This window comes from Phaethon aethereus (assembly GCF_964289735.1).
Source record: "Phaethon aethereus genome assembly, chromosome: 25".
NCBI lineage: Eukaryota > Metazoa > Chordata > Aves > Phaethontiformes > Phaethontidae > Phaethon > Phaethon aethereus.
Window position 1 is genome coordinate 2424435 of NC_138601.1, and position 22270 is coordinate 2446704.

Sequence of the window (22270 nt, forward strand, 5' to 3'; positions counted from 1 at the left end):
CCCAACCTCGCCCCCCCCACCTTGGCTTTGGATTTTAATCGTGTTTCTAAACGTTTTCTACGTGGTGAGGATGAAGAGGGGCCAGCGGGGGCCAGGCTGGCACTGGGGGGGACATGGGGACCCCCCCCAGGCCCTGCCAGCCCCCAGCCGGGCTGGGCAGGGAGCCGCTGCCTGTGCCTGCCTGCGTGTCCCTGCCTGCTCCTTAGATGGCATTAATATATTAAAAAAAAAAACAACCAAAAAACCCCACCACCTCTGCTTCCTGCCTCAGTTTCCCCCCCACCGAGGAGCCAGAGAAGGGGATTTGTCCTAGAAACCTTTTATTGGGGTGCTGGCACTTGGGGGGATCCCCAGGGACATCAGAGCAGCACCCTGGGGGGCGCAGGCAGGTCCCAGCGCTGGGGGCTGCACCCCCGGCCCCCCGCGGTGCAGCGGGCCCCCCTGGGGCAGCAGTGACGGCCGTCGGAGCAGCAGGAGCCCTGTGGAGAGATATGGGATCAGAGGGGGTGATGCCACCCAGACCCCCACCCTGGTGCCCCCCCACTAACCTGGGTGAAGGGGCAGCACCCCCAGGAGCCCCCACGGCTCCGGCAGCAGCGCTGCCTGCCGCGGCAGGAATGGGCAGCGTCGCAGGCCACGGCGGCACCCGGCTCGGTGCCGGTGGCTCGCAGCAGGGCGGGTGGGGGTGCGGGTGCCCGGAGGGGGGACATGGGTGCTGGCAGCAGGGGGGTGGGTGCCAGCAGCTTCTCGCAGCTCTCAGCGGCCACGTTGCAGGTGTAGCCCCGGGGGCAGCAGTGCTGGTGGTCCCGGCAGCAGACAGCCTGGGGGGGCATATGGGGCTCAAAGTGGGGCCCAGACCTCCGGGTGCCTGGGTGCCATCCTCAGGCCCCCAACCCCATGTTGCCCCCAGCCCTGCTCAGACCCAGGGCCAGGGCCAGACCCTGGCCCTACAGTGCCCACGTAGCCCCCGGGCAGGGGGCACAGTGATGGAGGTGGGGGTGTCCCATGGCCCTGTGTGTCCCCATCCTCCCCCCAGCCCTGCTTGTCCCCGAACACCCCACAGCCCCGCTGTGCCCCAGAGCCCCCCATCACATCCTCAACCCCTTGGGACCTTGTACAGCCCCCGCCCTCCCTCCATAGGGCCCCCCAAACCTGCTCCAGCGGGCAGCACCCCCAGGCCCCTGAGCTCAGCCGGCAGCACGTGCTCCCCTGGGGGCAGCTCGTCTCCTCATCACACCGCACGTCCCCCGCCCTGGCCAGCGCCGGGGTCTTCCGCAGCCAGGGCCGGCGGGCCCCCCCTGCCTGCAGGCAGCTGCCCGCTGCGGGGTCGCAGGTGTAGCCCTGGGGGCAGCAGTGCACGTGGTCGGGGCAGCAGACGGCCTGGGGGGTGAGAGAGGGGGTCTGAGCCCGGCCCGGCCCCCTGGGACCCCCAGATCCATGTTGGGGGATGCCCAGGGGACAAACTGTACCCCCTCGCTGCCTGTTCCTGCCCTCCCCTGCCCCCCATCCCATCCTGGCTCCATTCATGCTTTGGCAGGGGGGGATATGGGGACTCCCACCATCCTCATCACCCCCAGCCAGATGCACCGACATCCCCGAGCCTCCCAGTGGCCTCGTGCCCCTCCACTGCCTCCCGGAATTGGGGGTCCAAACTGGTCCCAGTTAGCAGAGGGATCTGACTGGGGGCCCAGCAAAGGGGCCTGGTGTCACCCCCTGTGCCCATGGGACAGCGGGAGCCCTGGCCCTCCGGGGGGACAGGGGACATCTGCTCTCATCCCACCCACCCAGGGCACAGGGGGCACCTGCCCCATTCCGAGGGGCGTGGGGAGGGGGTCTGTCTGGGGGACAGGAGGTGGCAGCGCCTGGCTGACTGTCCTCATGGACCCAGGCCCTTTGCCGCAGCCCCCCGGGGCCCTAGAGCTGTGTCCTCGGCCCCCCCAGATCTCAGCCCAGCCCCCTGCTCCCCTGGGTGCACCGTCTTGGCCCCCACCCCACTGGGGACCCCAACACGTCCTTGTCCCCATATAGGGATGCCCCAAACCTGCTCCAGCGGGCAGCACCCCCAGGCCCCCGAGCTCAGCCGGCAGCACGTGCTCCCGTCGGGGCAGCTCGTCTCCTCATCGCACCGCACGTCCCCACCCCGGGCCAGCGCCGGGGTCTTCCGCAGCCAGGGCCGGCGGGCCCCCCCTGCCTGCAGGCAGCTGCCCGCTGCGGGGTCGCAGGTGTAGCCCTGGGGGCAGCAGTGCACGTGGTCGGGGCAGCAGACGGCCTGGGGGGTGAGAGAGGGGGTCTGAGCCCGGCCCGGCCCCCTGGGACCCCCAGATCCATGTTGGGGGATGCCCAGGGGACAAACTGTACCCCCTCGCTGCCTGTTCCTGCCCTCCCCTGCCCCCCATCCCATCCTGGCTCCATCCATGCTTTGGCGGGGGGGGGGCGGATATGGGGACCCCCTCATCACTCTTGTGCCCCCACAGTGGGACACACAAAGGTCCCCAAGCTTCCTGGTGGCCTTCATCACCTCCTGCCACTGGAACTCCAGACTGGTCCCAGTTAGCAGACGGGGTCTGACTGGGGGCCCAGCAATGGGGCCTGGTGTCACCTCCCATCCCCATGGGACATTGGGGCAGGGAGCCCCCCAGTCCTTCCTGAGGGAGAGGGGACATCTGTCCTCATCCCAGCCAGGGGACAGGGAACATCTGCCTGTCCAGGGGGGCGCGTGGAACCCCTGCACTCATCCCTCCCGGGGGACAGACCCCCCTGCACCCCCGTACCTGCTCCAGCGGGCAGCAGCCCCAGGTCCCCAAGCTGAGCCGGCAGCACGTGCTCCCGTCGGGGCAGCTCGTCTCCTCGTCGCACTTCACGTCACGAGCTGGGGACAAGGGGACAGTCAGAGCCGGGGTCCCCTCCCCGGGCCAGGCCAGGGGGTGGCTGCCCCCCTGGGGGGGGTCCTCACCTTTGGGCAGGGATGTGGGGGGCTGTGCCCAGCCCCCCGATGACGTGCAGGTGGAGCGCTCCAGGTCGCAGGCAGTGCCCTGCGGGCAGCAGTGCTGCCCGTCGCTGCAGCACACCGCCTGCCCGCGGGAGAGCCCGCTGTCGGTGCCTGCCGGACCCCTGCCCACCCTGCCCACCCGGGGGGTCCCAGCGGCGCCACGGACAGGCTGGGGTGCCTGCTATGGGGTGCACGGCACAGGCTGCCTGGCGCGGGGTGCTCAGTAGGGGCTGTGGGTATGGGGTGCCTGCTACGGGGAGGGTCTGGTACTGAGGGTCTGGCCTGGGGTGCCCGGCGTGGGGTGCTGAGTGTGGGGTGCCCAGGACAGAGTGCTCCGCGTGGGGTGTCCCATATGGGACAGTTGGCATGGGGTGGCCGGCACGGGGTGCTCGGGACACAGTGCCTGACACAGGCTGCCCGGCGCGGGGTGCCCGGCGCGGGGTGCGCAGCACTCACGTTTTGCAGGGGACAGCAGCCGTACCGCGCCGAGGGCAGCTGGCAGCAGGTAGCGCCGTCGGGACACGCCGAGTGGCCATCGGGGCACAGCACCTGGCGCAGCGCAACTGCGGGGAGGGGGAAACCAGCCCACACAGCGTCACCGTGCCCCCTCCCCACCTCCGTGTCCCCTCGGTGGGGACAGCGAGGGACACCCCACCGCCCGGAGGAGGATGTCCTTACCTGGTGCGGGGGGCTGGCGCTTCCAGGCGGGGAATGGCGTGCCCAGGGGGATGTCACCGGTGGGGGACAGGCAGCGCCCATGGGCCAGGTCGCAGACGGTGGCGTGGGGACAGCAGTGCACCTTGTCGGCGCAGCACGAGGCCTGCGGGCACCGGACCCGCTCGTCACAGAGGTGGCTGCGTGATGCCCCCGCAATGTCCCCACGTGTGGGGGTGTGTGTGTCCCCTCATACCTGGGGCATGGGGCAGCACCCCCAGGTGCCGCCGGCCGTCATGCAGCAGGTAGCGTCATCGGGACACTCGGATTGTCCGTCAGGACAGGGGACGGCACGAGGGGCTGTGGAGAGCAGGGATGAGGTGAGGGACCCCCATGTCCCACCGCCCCATGTCCCCCCCACCCACACGTGCCCCCCCATACCTGGGGCCAGGACGCAGGAGTCACCGTCGGTGCCGCAGCGGGACCCGCGGGGACAGGCCGAGCCGTCCCGGCACAGCGCCGCGCTGCTGGCGGGCAGGACCTGGGAGGGCGAGTGGGTACAAGGGGGGTTACCCAGCCGTGGGGGCACCCCCCCCCGCACGCCCCCCGCCCCAGGCGCTCACCGGGGTGGCGAGCCAGGCGCCGGCTCCGGCCAGGGCCAGCCACAGCAGCAGGAGGGTCCTCATGGCGCTGGGGGCACCTGCGGGCAGCAGCCCCCCATGGCCTCAGTCTCCCCACTCACGAGGGGGGACGACAACACAGGCCTGTACCCCAGCACCACCCCCCCGGCTCTTGCTTCCCCTTTGGGCCGTGGGCTGGGAAAGCCCCGGCCCCCCCCCAGCTCGGGGGGGCACCCACAGGCGTGGGGGGGGCGGCTGGCACCCCAACCGCCGCCCACAGCACCCCGATAGCATCGCCCTGTGGTGTGGGAAGCCAGCACCGCCGGGGGGGCTGCCCCCCGTCCACCACCCATGGGTGCTGAGGGCAGCTCTGCAACCCCGACCCCGGAAACACCTTGCCCCCCCCCCCCCCCCCGCCACTCACTTCCACAATCTCGCTCTCACTTCCCTTTCCCCACGTGGCGTGACACCCCCCACACCTGTGGGAGCACCGCCCCGCCCCACGGGTGTCTGCGCCCTACGGCGGGGGGTGCTGCTGCCTCGCCCCGTGGGAGAAACTGAGGCAGGCCCAGGCCCCACAGCCCCACAGCCCCCCATGCCCCCGATGTGGGACCCCGCGCTGGGGGCGGGGGGGGACCCGAGCCCTCGATGTCACTGCACTGTCCCCCTCCACCCCTGGGACCCCCCCGGGGCAGGGCTGGGCCCCCCCCCCCAGGTCTCCGCAGGGACACTCGGGGCCCAGACCCAGTGCTCCTCATCACTCCCAGTCCTCCCCAGTGCTCCCCCCAGTGCCCCCAGACCCCCCATGACTGCCGGTGCCTCCCAGTGCCCACCAGTCTCCCAGCGCCCTGTGACCCCCGGTGCCCCCAGCACCTCCCAGTACTCCCAGTGTCCCCTGTGACTCCCAGTACCCTCGGGAGCCCCTCTCAGTGCCCCCATTGCCCCCCATTGCCCCCCGCGGCTCCCAGTGTCTCGCCGTGACTCCCAGCGCCCCCAGGACCTCCCAGGGAATCCCAGTACTCCCAGCGTCCCCAGGATCTCCCAGGGAATCCCAGGACCTCCAGGTGCCCCAGCACACCCCGGCCCCGCGGTCCCCGGCCCGTGCCCGTACCCGCTCCCGGTCCCTGCCCCGATCCCGGCCCCGCCGCCAGGGTCGCAGAGCCGGCCAGCCGCAAAACCCGCCCCTTACCCCCCATTGGCCCACTGCCCCGCCTGCTCAGCTCCTATTGGCCAACTCAAGGAAAGGAGGCGGGGAGAACCGCCTCCCTCACCCTTACCCCTTACCCCGCCCTCTCCATCACGTGACGCGGGGCCACATGACCGCAGCCCCCCCCCACCCGACTGCGATGAGTTGGCCGGGCCTCAGCCCGGGGGTCGCGCCTGGCAGGGGCACGGGGCATTGCGCCGCGCTGCGCCCTGGGGCGGGCAGCACCCCCAACCCCCTCCAACCCCCTCCCCCCAACCCTTCCCGAGCTCCCGATCCCCTCCCCGCCCATCCAACCTCCAACCCCCTCGTCCTTCCCCAACCTCACCAAGCCCCCCCAATCCCCTCCCAACTCCCCCCAACTCTCCCACAACCCCCTGCCAAATGCCCAAGCTGCCCCAAATCCCCCTCCAAGCCCCCCATCCTCCCGACACCCCCCCCAACACCCCGCACCCCCCTGGGAGCCAGAAACCGCAGAGCCAGGCTAGACCCAGAGACCCCCACGATGGGAGGGACACACATCCTGGGGGCTTTATTGCCAACGAGGGGTGCTGAGTGGGGTGGGGGGGTCTCAGATGGCCGACTGCTCCTGCCGGAAGGCCTCGGTGGCCGGTGGCCGGTCGGGCTCTGTGGCCATGGCGGCCTGGCGCAGCACCGCCATGTGCTCCTCGGCGGCCGCCAGCGACCGCTCGACCCAGTGGCGGGCAGCGGGCTGGCGGCAGGCGCTGCGGGTCACCAGGACCAGGTGGCTGACGGAGAGCAGCAGCGCCGCAGCCCTGTGGGGACACAGAGGCCCTGTCACCTCCCTCCCCCCCGTGCCGGACAGGCTGGTGGCTGTGCCGCCAGGAGTGCGGCCCGTGCCTCAGTTTCCCCACCTGCAGCATACCAGGGTGAGCGGCGGTCCCGTCCGCTGGGTCACCCCGCGGTGCTTGTCCCCAGCTTTGTGGCACGGGGTGGCACTGGGGTGTCTCCCCCCGCCCCGCCCTGGCCACCCGCAGGTGTCCTCCCATCCCGGGAGCGTCCCCGTCCCTCCCACCAGCGTCACCTGGCGTCCAGCAGTTTGGGGTCCAGCGGCGGGTACATGGATCTCACCACGTCGTCCACCCTGTGGGTGGGGGTGGCATTAGCCCCTGGCGACACCGTGGTGACACCCTCCTCCCCCCCGCCCCGGTCACCTGGGGCTGATGCGTTTGGCCACCACGATGATGTCACCCAGGCTGGAGGGGGACTTCACGCGGGCGCCTGAGCCCATGGTCATGGCCACCAGCTTCTCTGTCAGAGTGTGGCAGATCTGCGGCGGGGGGACAACGGGAGTGGGGCCAGGGTGGGCGCTTGGTGCCACCAGTGCCACCAGTACCACCGGTACCACCACTGCCACCCACACCACCATTGCCACCAGTGCCACCGGTACCACCCATACCACCATTGCCACTGGTACCACTGGTGCCACCAGCACCACCAGTGCCACCGGTACCACCATTGCCAAAAGTACCACCAGCGCCACTGGTACCACCAGTGCCACCACTGCCACCAGCACCACCAGTGCCACCCCCTGGACTCACCTTCAGGATGGCGATGCAGTGGGACACCAGACCCCTGCGGAGAGGGAGGAGGGTGTGAATCCGGGTGGCTCGCCCGTCCTCGCCCCCTTGCCCACACCCCATGTCCCCAGGCCCCCGGGGACGCTCCCACCCGCAGACCAGCTTGAGGACCATCCCTTCCTGGGACCGGCCGTGGCTTGGTGACTCCCAAATCTCAGCTGCCTCCGTCCCTGATGGGGGGTTGGTGCTGCACGGGTGTCCCCAGCCGTGGGGGGGGACACGGGGCACGCTGGAGGGGACCCACACTTACGAGGCATCCTCGACCCAGTCCTCGTTCTCCAGGATGGCCTCGATGTGGGGGTTAGTGATGACCACATCGTCCAGCTCCAGCTCTGAGGGCTCTGAGGGCGTCTCGGTGGTCCCCATCAGGTCCACGATGGGTCTGTTGGGGACGTGGGGACATTCCTGGGGACAGGGCCACTTCCTTGGGCTCCCCCCATGTCCCCCCGACACCCTGACGACGCTGGACACGTCTCCAGCATCGTCCCGCCGATGATGGTGGACATGTCCCCAGCCCATAGGGTTTGGGGTCCCTCCCTGACCCCCCTTGCCTGGTGGGGACAGGGACGATGCCACCCCCGTGGGACCACTCACTTGGTGTCGTAGTGGTGCCGGAGGTCTTTGGGGTGGCAGTACCGCTGCCGGCAGACCACCACCAGCGCCACGAAGGACGCCAGGAAGATGGTGGCCAGCACCCCGATGGCCACGATGACGACCGTCTCCATGGCTGGTCCCTGCCGCGGGGGGCTCAGGCGTCTGGCGCCATCTCGGCACGGTGGGGTCTGCGGTGATGGGGGGACCGCGGAGGGGTTGGGAACCCCGCAGGGGCTCTTCCTTGCCCCCTGCACCCCAAAATGCCTGGCCAGGACCCAGCATCACCCACGGACGGATCCCTGTCCCAGGGGGTCCTTCCAGAGGCAGTGTCACCGGGGGGGGGGCGGGGGTAAGGAGTGGTGCTGGGTGTGGGGTGCAGCAGGATTCGGCTGTGGTGGGGGACTGCCCCCCTCCTGCCACTGCAGCCATCGTGATGCTGGGACAGCAAAGTCTGGGCCATATGGGGCTGCGGGGACCCCCAGAGCCCTGTTCCTATGGGGACCCCCGGAACCCCATCCCTATGGGGACCCCAGAGCACGGTCCCTATTGGGACCCCCAGAGGCCCATCCCTATGGGCTGTGAGGACCCCCAGAGCCTGGTCCCTATGGAGCTGCAGGGACCCCCAGAGCCCAGTCCCTATGGGGGCTGTGGGGACCCCCAGAGTCTGATCCCAAGGAGAATACGGGGACCCCCACAACCAGTCTCCATGGGGTATGGGGACCCCCCGAGACCAGTTCCTATGGGCTATGGGGACCCCCAAAGCCTAGCGTCTATGGGGCTATAGGGACACCCAGAGCCTGATCCCTGTGGGGCCACGGGGACTCCCGAGCCATCCCCCACGCAGCAGTGGGGCCTCTGAGTCCCCGGCCCCACGGGGCGTGGGATACACGGTCATGCCAGGCCCTGGAGACACCAGCCCGGGCAGAGCTGGCCGGGACCCCCGTGGCACCGCGCCCCACACCCAGCGGGTGCCCACCCCGGGCTGGGGGCGGGGGGAACCCCATCCTGCCGGGTGGGGGGCCCAGCCCTGCCCTCCCTACCTGCTGCCAGCCGGGAGGGGACGCGGGGACGGTGCCACTTCCGCACCGCGCGTGCAGACGCTGCCGGCTCCCGACCTTTACACCCTGACTAACGCCTGGGCCCCCCCCGGGGCGGGGGGTGTGCCAGACGTGCCCCCCCAAAACCCTCCAGCCCCCTCCCCCAGCGCATCTCCCCTCCCCCTCCTAAATCCCATTGAATTTTAAGCCAGGTTTAGTGATTTGGCTTAAATTCCCAGGCTGGGTGCGCTTGTGTCCCCCCCCCGCAGACACGGGGGACACGGTGCCCCTGTGCCCCCCCCTTCCCCTGCGATTAATGCCTTAAGAGGGATTTTGGCCACCAAAGCCGGTTCTGCGCCGTAACCCCTTGGTGCCTGGTCCCGGGGGGTGGCAGCCCCAGCGGGGGGATCCGCACCCCCCGGCCCTGGGGGGGTCCCTGCCCCTGGCTGAGTTGGGGTCGGATCCTGCCTGTGCAGCCCCGAGCACTGGAGGGGTCCTGTGGCAGCAAGGGGAAGTGGGGGAGATCTGGGGGGTCTCTACGAGGGTTTGGGGGGGGAGTCGCTGGTGGGGGGCTCCAGGGGGGCCCTGTAGGGCTCGGGGAGGGGTCGCTGGGTCGCTGCTAGGCTTCCGACGCGGTCCCCGGGTCCCGCACAGCCCCGCTTGCGGGCGGGGGGCGCGGGACTGATGGGGGTCCCGCATGGCCCGCGGGTGGGTCGCTCCGGGGGTCCGGTACCGGTCTCAGGGGTCCTCTACAGCCCCGGGGGTCCCGTACGGTCGCGGGGGGGGCGTGAGGCACTCCCGGGGGTCCCAAGGGGCGAGGGGGGATCGCTTCGGGGGTCCCGAGGGGGTTGGCCCCGAGGTCCCCTCCCGCCCCGCCCCGGGGTTCGCGCTCCTCCCGGGCGGAGACCCACCCCAGGACCCCCCAATCCCCTCCCTGACCCACCCCCCCCTGCCCCGGGTCCCTCCAGCCCCCCCGGTCCCCCCTGACCCCCCAGCCCCCGGGCTCCCCCGCACCTGGAGCCGCGCCGCGGCGGCCGCGCACAAGATGGAGCCGGGCGGGGGGCGCGGAGCGGGGCCGGCAGCGGGGCCCTGCCCGGCTCTGCCCCCCGGGGCCGGCACCGCCCCCGGCCCGGCCCCCGCCCGCCCCGAGGGGCCCGAGGTGGTCCCGTCGTGTCCCAGGGCCGCCCCTTGTGTCCCCGCTGCACCCCAAAGCGTCTCCATGTTGTCCCCTCGTGTCCCAAACGACCCTCGCTGCACCCCTGAAGCGTCCCCTCGTGTCCCCAAGTATCTCCTTGTGCCCTCAAGTATCCCCTTGTGCCCCAAAATGTCCCTGCTGCATCACAAAGTGTCCCCACCCTGTCGCCTTGTGTCCCCTCATGTCGCAAAGTACCCCCTCTGCACCCCTGAAGTGTCCCCTCATGTCCCCAAGTGTCCCCTTGTGCCCCAAAATGAATCCGCTACATCCCAAAGTGTCCCCATTCCAGCCCAAAATGTCCCCACCGCATCCCAAAGTGCCCTTGTTATGTCCCAAAGTGTCCCCTCTATATGCCAGCCACTCCCACCCTATCCCAAACCAGTGTCGTACGCCGACCTGCCCCAGTTGTGACCCAAAGCGTCGCCACCGTGTCCCAAAGCATCCTCCTCGTGTCCCTGCCATGCCCTTTAGTGTCCCATTATGTCCCAAAGCATTTCAGGTGTGTCCCTTATTGTTCTTTTTGCGTCCCGTACTGTTCCACTTGTGTCCCAAATCGTCTCCTTCATGACCCAAAGTGTCCCCAACCCCAGAGGGGTGACTCCGGGTGACGGGGGCACCCACTCCCCACCCCACCACTCTCAGCACCCACCCCTGCTGTCTGCGGTGACGCTCGCGGTGACATGGGGTTTGGCTATGCCAGCCAGAAAAGGTGTCCCAAAGCCCAGGGGACACGGTCACCACAGTGGTCTGCAGTCTCACTCCTCTGGGGATGCCGAGGTGCCCTCCTCCTCCTGGGGTACGAGGGGCACATCTTGTCCCCAGGGGCCACCAGGAGCCCAGGGGCACCGAGCCCCCGCTGTGCTGGCGGTGTCCCCGGGGATGTCCCCACGCCCCTGCCAGCAACACCCCGTCCTTGTGGCTGAATGGGCTCTTTATTCGGGAATACGGCGGCGGGCTCGTGCCGGACACCGGCTCCGGCTGCAGCACAGCCCAGCTATGGGTGGCACCGCCCCCGTGGGCACTGCCCGGCCGGGCACCTCCATCCTCTTACGGGGTCTGTGCCACCGGTGAGCTGGGGACCGCAGGGCTCCATCGTCCCCTCTTGACTGATGGAGACCCCCCAAGCCCCACGCACCCCATGGGGCCCAACCTCCGTGAATCCGGCCCCAGCGGAGGACAGGTTGCTGGCGGTGCCCCCAGCTCCGGCACCCATCCCTCAAGCCGCACCCTGAGCCAGCCGGGCCACCGCGCTGCCCTTCATCGAGCCCACAATTGCCACCACCCATCGTCTGAGGTGACACACGGCCAAGTCCTTCCCCGGAGACGCCGCTCCTTCATGTCCCCACTGCTGGGCTTGTCCCCCACGTGTGTCCCCGGGGGGATTTAGCCGTCGGGGAAGATGTAGCCGTACTGGTTGAGGATGTGTTCCACCACCTGGTTCTGGAAGACCATGTGCATGGCCATGTTCCCCTCCTCGCTCGCCGGCCGCAGCAGCGTGGGGCCGAAGACGATGGCGATGCTCTGCACCGACATGCGGTTCTCCTCCTTGTACTCGATCACCCTGTGGGGACGAGGGATGCTGTCACCCAGCATGTCCCCAAAGCCGGGGCCTGTCACCCTTCCTGCCGCCGGCTTGGGTCGGGGGGCAGTGAGGCAGGTGTCACCTGCAGAGGTGGCGGAAGAGGATCTTCATGGTGTCGTGGTGGGCGGGCGGGAGGGAGAACACCAGGTCACGGACACACCGGCCCCGCCTGGTCGGGTCCTGCATCTCTGCAAGGGGAGGGAAGGCACGGTGGGGTGCTGGCTCTGGCCGCCGGAGCACCCGTCCCCGTCCCCGTCCCCAGGCCTCACTGATGGCAGCGATGAACTTGTCGAAGTGGCTGAAGGGGACAAGTGGCTCCGGCAGCTCCCGGAAGAAGAGCTTCAGCGCACCGGTGACAACGTGGATGTCCTCCCAGCGCCCGTCATCCAGGTCCAGGTGCTCATCTGCGGGGCCGGGGCAGGACCTCAGGCAGGTCCCAGAGCCCCAGGGACGGGCGAGGGTCCCCGTCCCCTCCCTCCCTGGCCCAAGCCCTGTCACCCTGCCCTTGCAGGGGGTCATATCCCATTTGTGCCCCGTTGTCACAGCAGGTGACCTTACCGTGCTCCACCTTGTAGCGCAGTTTCTGGATGGTGGCCAGGTTGCCGCTGACCCGGTACAGCCCATCTATGTCCAGACCTGGCAGGGGATGGTGGCAGAGATGGGGAACAGCCCCCGGTTAACCACAACCCACCCTGGGATGTGACACCAGCCACCACTGAGGGAGCTCAGGGTACCCATGTGTCCTCACTGTCCCTCGGGAGATGCCCACAGCCGGGTGTCACACGATGACAGCGACCGGTACGGCCAGCGCCGGGCTTCCAGGGGAAACCCAACCATCAAATTTAGGCTTTACCCAGAGCTGTCCCCAGCCCGGTACCCCCAGGTTGTGCCCGTCCCCAGGTACCGGGGTGGTACCTCTCCTCTCCACGGTCTGGATGCACTGCAGGACGAAGCGGGGCACCGTCCCCCGCTCCCGCTCGCACAGCGCTTGCAAGGAGCAGCCAAAAACCTGGTCTGGAAAAAACAAGGGAGGCTTCAGCGTGGCTGGGTGACACCGAAAGGATGGCTGGTGGCAGGGCCGGGTGGGGGACAGGGTTGGGGACATCATGGACAGTCCCGTTCCCATATGGGTGTGACACCGGGGTGGCCAGAGATGATGGGACATCCCCAAGCCCACCACCAAGCTGTCGGGGTTGGACTTGGTCCCTCAACCCTCTGTCCCAGCTCCGTCCTGGGCTGTCCCCAACCTTCCAGCCCGGGGACACCCCGAGGGGGCTCAGCCACATCCTGAGCACCCACCCTTGATGTAGCCCCTCTCGCGCAGGGACTGCAGCGTCGGCCGCCTCTGCAGGAACTTGCGCAGTTTGTTCCGGACTTTGCTGGAGTCGCTCTCGCCGCTGGCACTGCCCGCTGCCTGCCCGGCCGCTGGCGGGGACAGGGCACAGGTCACCGGTGTCCCCCGGGACCGGAGTGATCCCAGCACGTCCCCCCACCGCAGGGGGCTGGGGACACCGTGGGGTGGCCACCTCCCTGCTTGGTGGATGGTTTTGCCGGTGCCACCCTGGTGCCCGGCCCTGTGCCGGGGTGCCCGAGCTCACCTGCCCTCTTCTCCTCGCTGCCCCCCAGCTTCTCCCGGGAGCCGAATTCAGCCTCGCTTTCGGCATCCTCCTCACCAGGGAGGTCGGTGCCCTAGGGAAGGGGCAGCGTGAGACCCCTGTGCCCATCCCCAGGGTGGCAGGGTGGGGGGTGGCTGGCGGCGGGTGCCTGCTCACCAGCCTGCTGATGCTGTCGGCGATTGCCTTCTGCCAGGCAGCGATGATCTGCTCCGAGTCGTGCTGGATGAGGAACTCCGAGCCCTCCCGTGTCCTCAGCTGCGGGAGCAGCAGGCAGCGGTCAGGGCAGCGCCATGGGGCCGCCCGCATTTGGCCACAACCAGCCGGCTTTGGGGGCCAGGTTATGGCTGAGGACAGCACCCAACTCATTACACCAATGACCCCAACTGTTGATGTTTACCAGCAAGCCAGGGCAGCTGGAAACCTCCTCCCTGTGCAAAGCCCAAGAGGAAAAACCCCTGTGGAAGTGGGGATATCCCTTGGTGGCATCTCCATGCCTGTACGAGAGGGACGGTGGCCGGCAGCACAGCGTGTCCCTTTGCTCCCAGCCTGGGGACATCACCCATCCTCCCCACCGCCACCAACACAGCACATCCCCTTCACCGCTGGTGGGATGAACCGGGACGGTGCTGGCATCGCCACCAACCTGCGGGCCACGCACGGACCCTGGCGGGTGACCCATGTCCCCCCCCGCTGTCACCCTGCCCTCACCTCCAGGACGTGCTTCTTGCTGGACTTGTCCTTGCCCGCCCAGGCGAGGGTGGCCCCACGCAGCTCCACCGTGTGCTCGGGAGTGGTCAGGGTGCTGGGGTGCCGCTGCGGGAGCAAGGGGACGAGCGTGGCACCGCTGGCACCCGCCCGGAGGGGACGGGGACAGCAGGGTCCTGCTCTGTGGGGGGGCTGGGGGCTCTCCTCCTCGTGAAAGGCAGGAGTGGCAAATGTCCCCAGTGGGACACCTCTGTCCCCTCCCCTGGCACCGGGGTCTCTCTGCAGGACCAGGACACGGTGCCGCTGCCGTGGGGTGGGTGTCGTGGCCACCACCTCGGGGGACCAACAGCCACCACCACCTCGTGACCCCGGGGACCCCGGGGGGCTTCAGCTTTAGGGTCCCTCGTGGGGACAGCACCGTGCAGGAGCAGCGACACACGGGGAGAAGGGGCGGGGTGGCTGTCCCCGGGGAGGGGACGGTCCCTGGGGGCTTTCACAGGGGAGGAGCATCAGACCCGCTTGCTCTCCCCATGCCCCGGGTTTCGGGGTGCTTTGGCCACGCTCCCCCTCCACCCAGCCCCTCTCCATCCTTGTTAAGCGGTTTTCCTGAAGGGTGCCCCCAGACAGAGCCCTGCACCCACGTCCCGGTGGTGGGGCCAGCACCACGTGCCCCCCGGGGTGTGGGTCCGTCCCCTCTCCTTCCCCCGCCCCCGCCCCCGCCGGGTGTTGCAAGACCCACGGCAGCTTCTGCATCCGGGCGGCGGGTGCTGGGTGCCGGGGGGGGGCTGGGTCGGGCGCTGCTTCCTCCCCGCTCACCCCGACAGGCCCCGTGTGCTCGGCAGGACACCCCGGCCCCGACCCCGGCCCCGGCCCCGGCCCCGGCCCCGCTCCGGCCGGGGGGAGCGTGCGCGTGCGAGCGGAGGTGTGAGCGCACACGTGCCCGCGTGCGGCGACCCAGCCCGGTGCTGGGAGAGCTGGGCCCGTCCCGGGGGTGCTGGCTCTGTCCCGGGGGTGCTGGCTCTGTCCCGCGGGTGCTGGCCCTGTCCTGGGGGTGCTGGCCCCATCCTGCACATGCTGGCCCCATCCTGCACGTGCTGGCCCCATCCCATGGCTGCTGGCCCCATCCCATGGGTGGTGGCCCCATCCCATGGGTGGTGGCCCTGTCCCATGGGTGATGGCCCCACCGAGGCCACTGGGGCTCTTACCAAGGCGCCGGCAGCCGAGTGCTTGGAGTCCTTGAAGAAGGTGAGGATCCCCCCCTCCAGCACCGTCCAGGAGGAGCTCCAGTTCTTCCTGGGGAGAAGGCGCGGGTGTCACGCAGAGGGGACAGCACAGCCCGTGTCCCCTCTGTCCCCAGGGCTCCCTTTGCCGGTGGCGGGGGACACCGGGATGCACTTACCGGAGCCGCTTCCCTCTGTCCACCGTCTTGGTCCGGTTGAGCACTCCAGCTTTTTCAAGGCTTTTAAACTGGAAGGGAAAGCATGGGAGGGGTGTGTGTCAGTATTGCCCCCTGCTCTTCCCGGTGCTGGGGTGAGGAAGGGCTGGCTGCCCCTCCCCAGGGTGCTCACCTTCTCCTCCTTGAGCCCCAGCGCCGGTGGCACAGTGCTGTGCCAGGCAAGGAGCCCGCTGTCCTGGCTGGAGCTGCTGCTGGCCCGGTGGTGGCGGCCACCCGCCAGCACCTGGGGAATGGGGAGCGAGTGGGTGATGCTGCAGGTGCCCGTGCAGGATGGGTGCTGGTCTTTGCACCCACTGCACCCCAGAGCCCCTGCCCACTGCGTTTTGGCCCCATGAGGATGCTCATCCCCTGGCAGACATCCCTGTCCCCATCCCTATCCCTGTCCATATCCCCATGCCATCCCTGTTCCCGTCCCCGTCGCCGTACCGTGTTGGAGGCGAAGTGCTCGGGGCAGAGCACGGCTCCCTCGGGGTGGCTGTGCCCATACCAGCCTGGGGGTGAGCCCAGCTCCTCGGGGCACCTCGGGGACAGACAGAGAGCGGCCCCCTGGTCATAGGAGCCCACGGGCGAATAGTCCTCCTCGGGATAACCCTCCAGCTCATCTGGAGACAGGTCAGGATAGTCCGTTTCCGGAGTGGGTGGCTGGAGAGAAGAGCCAGGTCAAGATCTTGTGCCCCACCAAGGGTATCCATGTCCCCAAGCCATGGCCAGCCCAGATGGGGGCTGCTCCATCTCCACCTCCATCCCCACCTGCATCTCCACTTCTGTCTCCATCTCTATTTTCTTCCCCGTCCCCATCTCCATATTCATCTCCATCTCCGTCTCTGTCTCCATGTCCACGTCCATGTCCTTGTCAATTCTCATCTCTGGCTCCACCCCCATCCCCATCCCCATCCCCATCCCCATCCCCATCCCCATCCCCATCCCCATCCCCATCTCCATCTCCATCTCCATCCCCATCCCCATCTCCATCTCCGTCCCTGTCCCTGTCCCTGTCCCTGTCTCTGTGCCTGTCTCCGTGCCTGTCTCCATCCCCATCCCCATCCCCATTCCCATCTCCATCTCCATCTCCATCTCCATCCCCATCTCCATCCCCATCCCCATCTCCATCTCCATCTCCATCTCCATCTCCGTCTCCGTCCCTGTCCCTGTCCCTGTCCCTGTCCCTGTCCCTGTCTCTGTGCCTATCTCCGTGCCTGTCTCCATCCCCATCCCCATCCCCATCCCCATCCCCATCTCCGTCCCTGTCCCTGTCCCTGTCCCTGTCTCTGTGCCTGCCTCCGTGCCTGTCTCCATCCCCATCCCCATCCCCATCCCCATCCCCATCCCCATCTCCATCTCCATCCCCATCTCCATCTGTGTCTCCATGTCAGTCTCCATGTCCATGTCCTTGTCTACCCCCATCTCTGTCTCCAGCCCCATCCCATCCCTGTTTCCATCTCCATCTCCATCTCTACCTCCATGTCAGTCTCTGTGTCTGTCTCCATCCCCACCCCATCTCTATCCCCATCTCTGTCTCCATCTCCATCTCTGTCTTCATGTCCATGTCCATGTCCATGTCCATGTCCATCTCTATCTCCATCTCCATCTCCATCTCCATCCCTATCTCCATCTCCATCTCCATCTCCATCCTCGTCTCCGTCTCCATCTCCATCATCTCCATCTCTGTCTCTGTTTCCGTCTCCACCCCCATCTCCACCTCTGTCTCCATCCCCATTCCCGCGCCGCTCTGGGTGCTCACCCTCTGCTCCATGGGACCGTACCGCATCACCCCAGGGTACATATCCCGGGAGCTGCCTCCGTCTCCCGTGTGGGGGGGGTCCCACGACGTCTCACCTGTTACCGAATTATAGAAAAAAGCCTGTCCGCTGGCTTCGTCCACGTGCTGTTCCCACTCGGGAAACTCCGGGCTGTGGGCGAGCGAGGAGGCGGGAGAGACGGCGGGACTCACTCCATCTTCTGCCTGCCCAAAGGGACAATCCCACGTGGTCTCGCCCGTCACCGGGTTATAATAAAACAAATGTCCACTGTCCGTGTCCGTGTGGGTTTCCCAATCCGACATGGAGCTGCCGGGCTCCTCTGGGGCCAAGCCAGCGGCTGCGGCTTCTTCCCGCAGCTCCTGGATGTTGAGGTAGATGGGGGCAGGAGGCTCCTCCGGCTCTTTGTGCGTCTGGGGGGGACACGAGTGGGTCACTCTGGTGCCGCGGGTGGTGATGGGTGCGGCGAGCCGTGGGGCAGGGGTGCCAGGGACGGCATTCCTGGGATGTCCCCGCTGTGGGACCCGGGCTGGCAACGAGTGAGGGGGCTGAGGAGCCGGATCCTGCCCTGCCACGGCTGCTGGGGCATCCCTCCTGCCCGGGCACCCATGGGTGCTGCCCTGAGACACCCTCTTGCGTGGGGCGGGAGCTGAGAGCCATGGGGTGTAAATGGCCGGGCGGTGGAGGAGGGCACCCACGGCACCGCGGCACCCGCATTGGGGCAGGGAGCACCCAGCTGGCAGCGGGAATAAGAGTTCGGCCTGGGCACACGGAGAGAGTTTGGGCTTGCGGCATCACGGTCCCCGGCATCAGCACCCGCATCACCAGAACCCACGTCACCCGCAGCGCCTGCACCCCCGGGGTCTGCACCCGGGGCATCGGCAGCAGCACCCAGCGCCTGTACCCACGCCACCTGCACCCACACCTCAGCACCCTCCACACCAGCACCCCCATCATCCACCCCCCGGGGCATCTCCAAACACCCACAGCGCCGGCACCCGCAGCCCCTGCCACCCACCCGAGCGCCCTGACCCTGCCGCCGAGCAGCCCCCTTCGCCACATCCCAAAATAATGCTGCCTGGCCAGCCCCCACATCCGTGGGGCTGCTGGGGGGGACAGGCGTCCCCTGGGGCCAGGGTGGGGGCTGCCGGCAGGGAGTCCCTCCCGGGACCCTTTGGGCTCCCCAGCTTTACAGCCCCCAGCCCCCCTCCAATGGCCGGGGACACAAAGTTTCCCAACGCCGGCCCTGCCCGTCCCCCCGGGGCGGGGGGACCGCGGGTGAGTGTCCCTGGGGACACCCTGGAGCAGAGGGGGACAGCGGATCGAGTGTCCCCAGGGACACCCTGTCACCCTCCCCCCGGCCACCCCCTGCCCCCCCCGCTGCAGCGAGGGGATCAGGAACCCAGCGGGAGGGACCATCCTCCTCTTGGGGACGAGGGACATGGGGGTGACGATAGGGGACCCCTGGCACAGACCCTCCCCAGCACCTCCCTCCCTCCCATGGGTGCATTCCTGGGGGTTCCTCTCCCCCCGGGGGGGGCTGGGTGCCCCTCGCTGCTTCGGGATGGGCATCTTGGCACTCACCGGTGCCCAGTGCCACCTCCGCAGCATAAACACCCGGGGAACCTCGGGAGGCAGCTTGTCGGGGGGAGGGAGACCCCACAACACCCCCCCACCCCCCCGGCTGGGTGCACCCATGGGTGCTGCCTACCTTCCCCAAGTGCAGCAGCTGCGACACCCTGCTGCGGGACCGCTGCAGAGCACCCGACACCCGGTCACCCATCGTGGGGGGCACTGGGGGGTGGGGGCAGTCAGTGGGGGCACCGAGAGGCTCCGGTAATGCCGATGGCACCCTGTGCCGGGCCCCGCGCCGGCTGCGCTTCCTGCTGGGGTTCAGGGAGCGGAAGAGCCGCCTCCGAGCCTGGTGCTTGGCCCCTGGGCGGAATTGGCTTTTTTTGGGGTTGTTGTCACCCTGTCACCTGCCACCCGTCACCCGTCACCCGCTCCGGCAAAGCCAAGGCCAACCGAGCAGGAATTGCACCGGGATGGTGCCATGCCGGGGACGCAGCTGGCGCTAACCGGGAATATTCCCCCCAAATTTAGGTTGGCCCATGCGGCATCGCGCCGCTCCACCGGCGGCAGCACGGGGACGAGCCGGGGGGGCTGTGTCCCCCCAGCACTGCGGTTGCCCCATCCCGGCAGCCGCAGCGGTAGATGCATGTGGTGGCCGGGCCGAGGCCGCCGCAGCCCCGCCATTGCCGGCGCCGGTTGGTTTTGGCGCCGGTTGGGTTGGGGCAGAGGAGGGGGAACGCTTCGGCGCTGGCGCCGGCGTTGGGGACCACGCTGGGTCTCTCCTGGGGGGGCGTCGGTGGCTTTGGGTGTGCAAAGAGCACCGGGGGCTACTCTGGCACAGCCGGGGTCACGGGGTGTAAAATGGGGTGTGAAACACAGCCCCCCGCCACGAGAACCCCCTTTCCTCTGGCAAAACACCCCCCCGGGCGGCACAACCCCTCCAGCCCCCCTCAAAGAGGGGGGTGCCAGGGCTCAGGGTGCTGCAGGTGCCTGGGGTTACCCCAAAGAGAGGTGCTGGGGTGGGGGGGACAAGGACGTGGGACCCCAACTCTGCCGTCACCGTCTCACCCCGCTGCGCCAGAGCTGGTGTTGGTGACAGGCGAGTAGCTGGGGGACACCCCCCACCCTTGGGTGCCCCCCACAAGAGGGGTGCAGCGGGGAGCCCCAGGGAGCATTGGGAATGGGCCCTCGCTACTTACTGGCGTGGGGCGAGCGTGGGTTTTGGGGTGTTGGGGCGCCCGCCTTAGCAGGGGTGCAGCCAGCACCCACCTCCGGCACTGGGTGCTGCACCCAGGTGAGACACCCGCCCCGGCAGGGAGGAGCTGCTGCGCTTCCCTGTTAACCCCTTTCTGCCTCCCCGCCCCGGGAACGCTGCTGGGACGCGGAGCGGGACCCCTGAGGGACCCTGGGGGGCACCAGCCCCCCCGGGGACCGCGGTGCCGCCGGCACGAGGGCTCCGCACCCCCAGAGAGACGCTGCTGTGGGGGGCAGAGCAGGGGGGCTGGGAGAGCCCTGCACCCTGGGGTGCCCGCGAGGGTGGGGAAACTGAGGCATGGCGCAGGGGGACTGAGCACGGAAGGTGCTCGGGGTGGGTGCCCGGTGGGGGGGTCGCTCACCCCCCCCCCCGAGGTGGTAGTTGCTGGCAAACCTGCCTGGGGGGGTTGGCCCACGGGTTTGCCCCATGGGGTCAGCTCAGTGGGGGGATGCTGGGCGTCCCGGCGGTGCCGCGGACCCCTGGGGTCCCACCCCACTCCATGCCAGGGAACGTGGGGTTGTGCCGGGGACACACACAGGGCATTGAATCATTGGGGACCCAGGCGTCCTGCCCCCTCCCCCCTGCTCAGCCCCCCCCAACGCTGCTTTTGGGGACACCACCGGGGATGTCATCGTACCTGAGCCCCATGGCCGGACCCCAGCCACCTCTTGGCCGCGTCCCTGTCCCTGCCGGGGGCGTGGAGGGTCACGGAGTGGCTCTTGCCAAGCGGGTGAGGGTGTCCCGCGGGGTCCCCGCGTGACCCCATCGCGGTGGCGCCACGCGGTGTCGGCGTCACCCGCGCCAGGTCGTCCAGGGAGTGTGAGGGTCGCACGGGCTGAGCGGGGTGGGGGCTCAGCCCCGGGGGAACCCGAAAAGAGCTGAGCGCCGGCGGCGAGTCCCTGCGCGGCCCCGGGCATCCTCCGGCCGGCTCCTCCGGCTCGGCGGCGCCGATGAACCGATACTCGTAGGCTGGCGGCTGCTGCGGCGCGAGTGTGGCCGGATCCATCCCGGCGGGCCCCGGCGGCGGGGGGTCAAGCGGGGCCGGGGCGGCGATGGGGGGCAGCTCCTTCACGTACTGGGCAGGGATGTAGAAGGGCCGGGCATCCCCGCTCCTCTTGACGTGCCACCAGTGGTGGTTGGTTCGTTTCAGCAGGACGTAGCGCTCGTTGGGCTTGATGGAGACCAAGGTCCCGTCCTTGGCTCGGTACTCGAAGCCGTACTCCACCAGCACCAACGCCTCCTCCGCCGGCACCGCCGCCTCCATGGCCGCCCCAGCGCCTCCGCCTGCGGGAGACGGGACGAGGAAGGGGATGATGGCAGCTCCCCACCCCTCTCGGGGTGCACGGGGACCCCGGGGGAGCAGAGCTGGGGAGTCCCCGCCGAGCCCCAACCCCACGCAGACGTTCCCCAAACTGCCCAAACTCGCCTGAAACAGCCTCGGGGTCGCCACCACCGGCCTCGCCCACCATCCTCAAGCCCCCAAAGCCACTGAGCCCCAAGTCCATGAGCCCCCAAAGCCACCGTGTCCCCAAATCTCACCTCCGGCCGGCGTTGGGGTGCAGGCGGGGGCGGTGGGGCGCGCGGCGGGTCCCGCTCGTGCCCGTGCTGGGCTGGTCCTGACTCGCCCTGGTTTCCTGCCGGCGCCTCACCGAAAGACGGGGCTGGGCTCCACGGCGGCGCTGGGTGCCCGGCCCCCCGGCCGGAGGAGAAGGGCGGTGGGGACCCGGCCTGTTTCCTCCCCTCGGGGTGGGAGGGAAGGGACGATGGCGGAGGGGACCCGCTGCCGCCCGGCCGAGGAAACGGCTCCTCGGGAGGTTCCTGCCGCAGGAAGGGCCCTGCCCCACGGCTGAGCCGGGATCTGCGCCGCTGCCGGATCCGGCACGGCCTCCCGGGGCAGGGGGATGGGACCCCCGCCCTTGCCCTGGCTTTTGTCCCCTCCTCTCCCAGGGAGTCCCACTGGTGTCCCCGTGCTGGCGGGTGCACCCCAAACCCTCCCAGCATGGGGGAGCGGGGTGGTGGGGAAAAGGGGGCAAAGAACAACCGGAGATGCCGACAGCGGTGGGGAGCAGATGGGAGGAAAAATGGGGCAGAGAAAATGGGGAAGGGTCCCCCAACCACCCTGCAAAACCCCGGAGGACGGGCAGGGAGGACGGGACCGTCCCCATCCCCAACCCTCCTCCTGTGGAGACACAGTATCAGGTCGGACGTGGGACTCGGCCCCCGCTGCAGGGAAGCAAACGCTGAAGACATCTTCACTTGTTAAATAAACTTTATTTTTGCATGGGGAGGGGTGAAAGGAAAATAAAATTTCTTCCAAGGATTAAAAGCAGCAGGTGGGGAGGAGCAGCCTGGCTCTTCTCTCCCCTCTCTGCCCGGAGGCCACGGTGATGGGTGGGCTCTCTGAGCAGGAGATGCTTGGCCGCCCGGCACCCG

At 68.9% G+C, this 22270-nt stretch overlaps 3 protein-coding genes across 3 annotated transcripts; all 3 read right to left on the reverse strand.

Annotated features, from left to right (window-relative positions):
• Window positions 1-20: 20 nt before the first annotated feature.
• On the reverse strand, window positions 21-5212 carry GRN (granulin precursor; the record flags this gene model as incomplete). Its single annotated transcript, XM_082010525.1, is given in 12 exon segments — window positions 21-479; window positions 549-821; window positions 1153-1380; window positions 2042-2269; window positions 2772-2869; window positions 2954-3071; window positions 3446-3552; window positions 3668-3809; window positions 3900-4003; window positions 4085-4141; window positions 4144-4184; window positions 5175-5212. Coding segments are annotated over 12 exon segments (1554 nt in total). The 3' UTR covers window positions 21-359.
• An 826-nt stretch (window positions 5213-6038) lies between these two features.
• On the reverse strand, window positions 6039-7889 carry TMEM98 (transmembrane protein 98; the record flags this gene model as incomplete). The annotated part of the gene is made up of 6 exons (XM_082010756.1): window positions 7663-7889; window positions 7319-7450; window positions 7030-7063; window positions 6643-6758; window positions 6513-6572; window positions 6039-6243 (listed from the first exon to the last, which is right to left on the reverse strand). The coding sequence occupies exons 1-6, from the start codon at window positions 7791-7793 to the stop codon at window positions 6039-6041; spliced, it is 678 nt and encodes a 225-aa protein (XP_081866882.1). The 5' UTR covers window positions 7794-7889.
• A 3388-nt stretch (window positions 7890-11277) lies between these two features.
• Window positions 11278-21101, reverse strand: ARHGAP27 (Rho GTPase activating protein 27; the record flags this gene model as incomplete). Its single annotated transcript, XM_082010440.1, has 15 exons — window positions 11278-11455; window positions 11559-11664; window positions 11746-11880; window positions 12035-12112; window positions 12392-12490; window positions 12776-12901; window positions 13075-13165; window positions 13249-13347; window positions 13801-13905; window positions 15003-15090; window positions 15197-15264; window positions 15366-15476; window positions 15680-15895; window positions 16995-17423; window positions 20475-21101. The coding sequence occupies 15 exons, from the start codon at window positions 21099-21101 to the stop codon at window positions 11278-11280; spliced, it is 2556 nt and encodes an 851-aa protein (XP_081866566.1).
• Between the last annotated feature and the right edge of the window lie 1169 nt (window positions 21102-22270).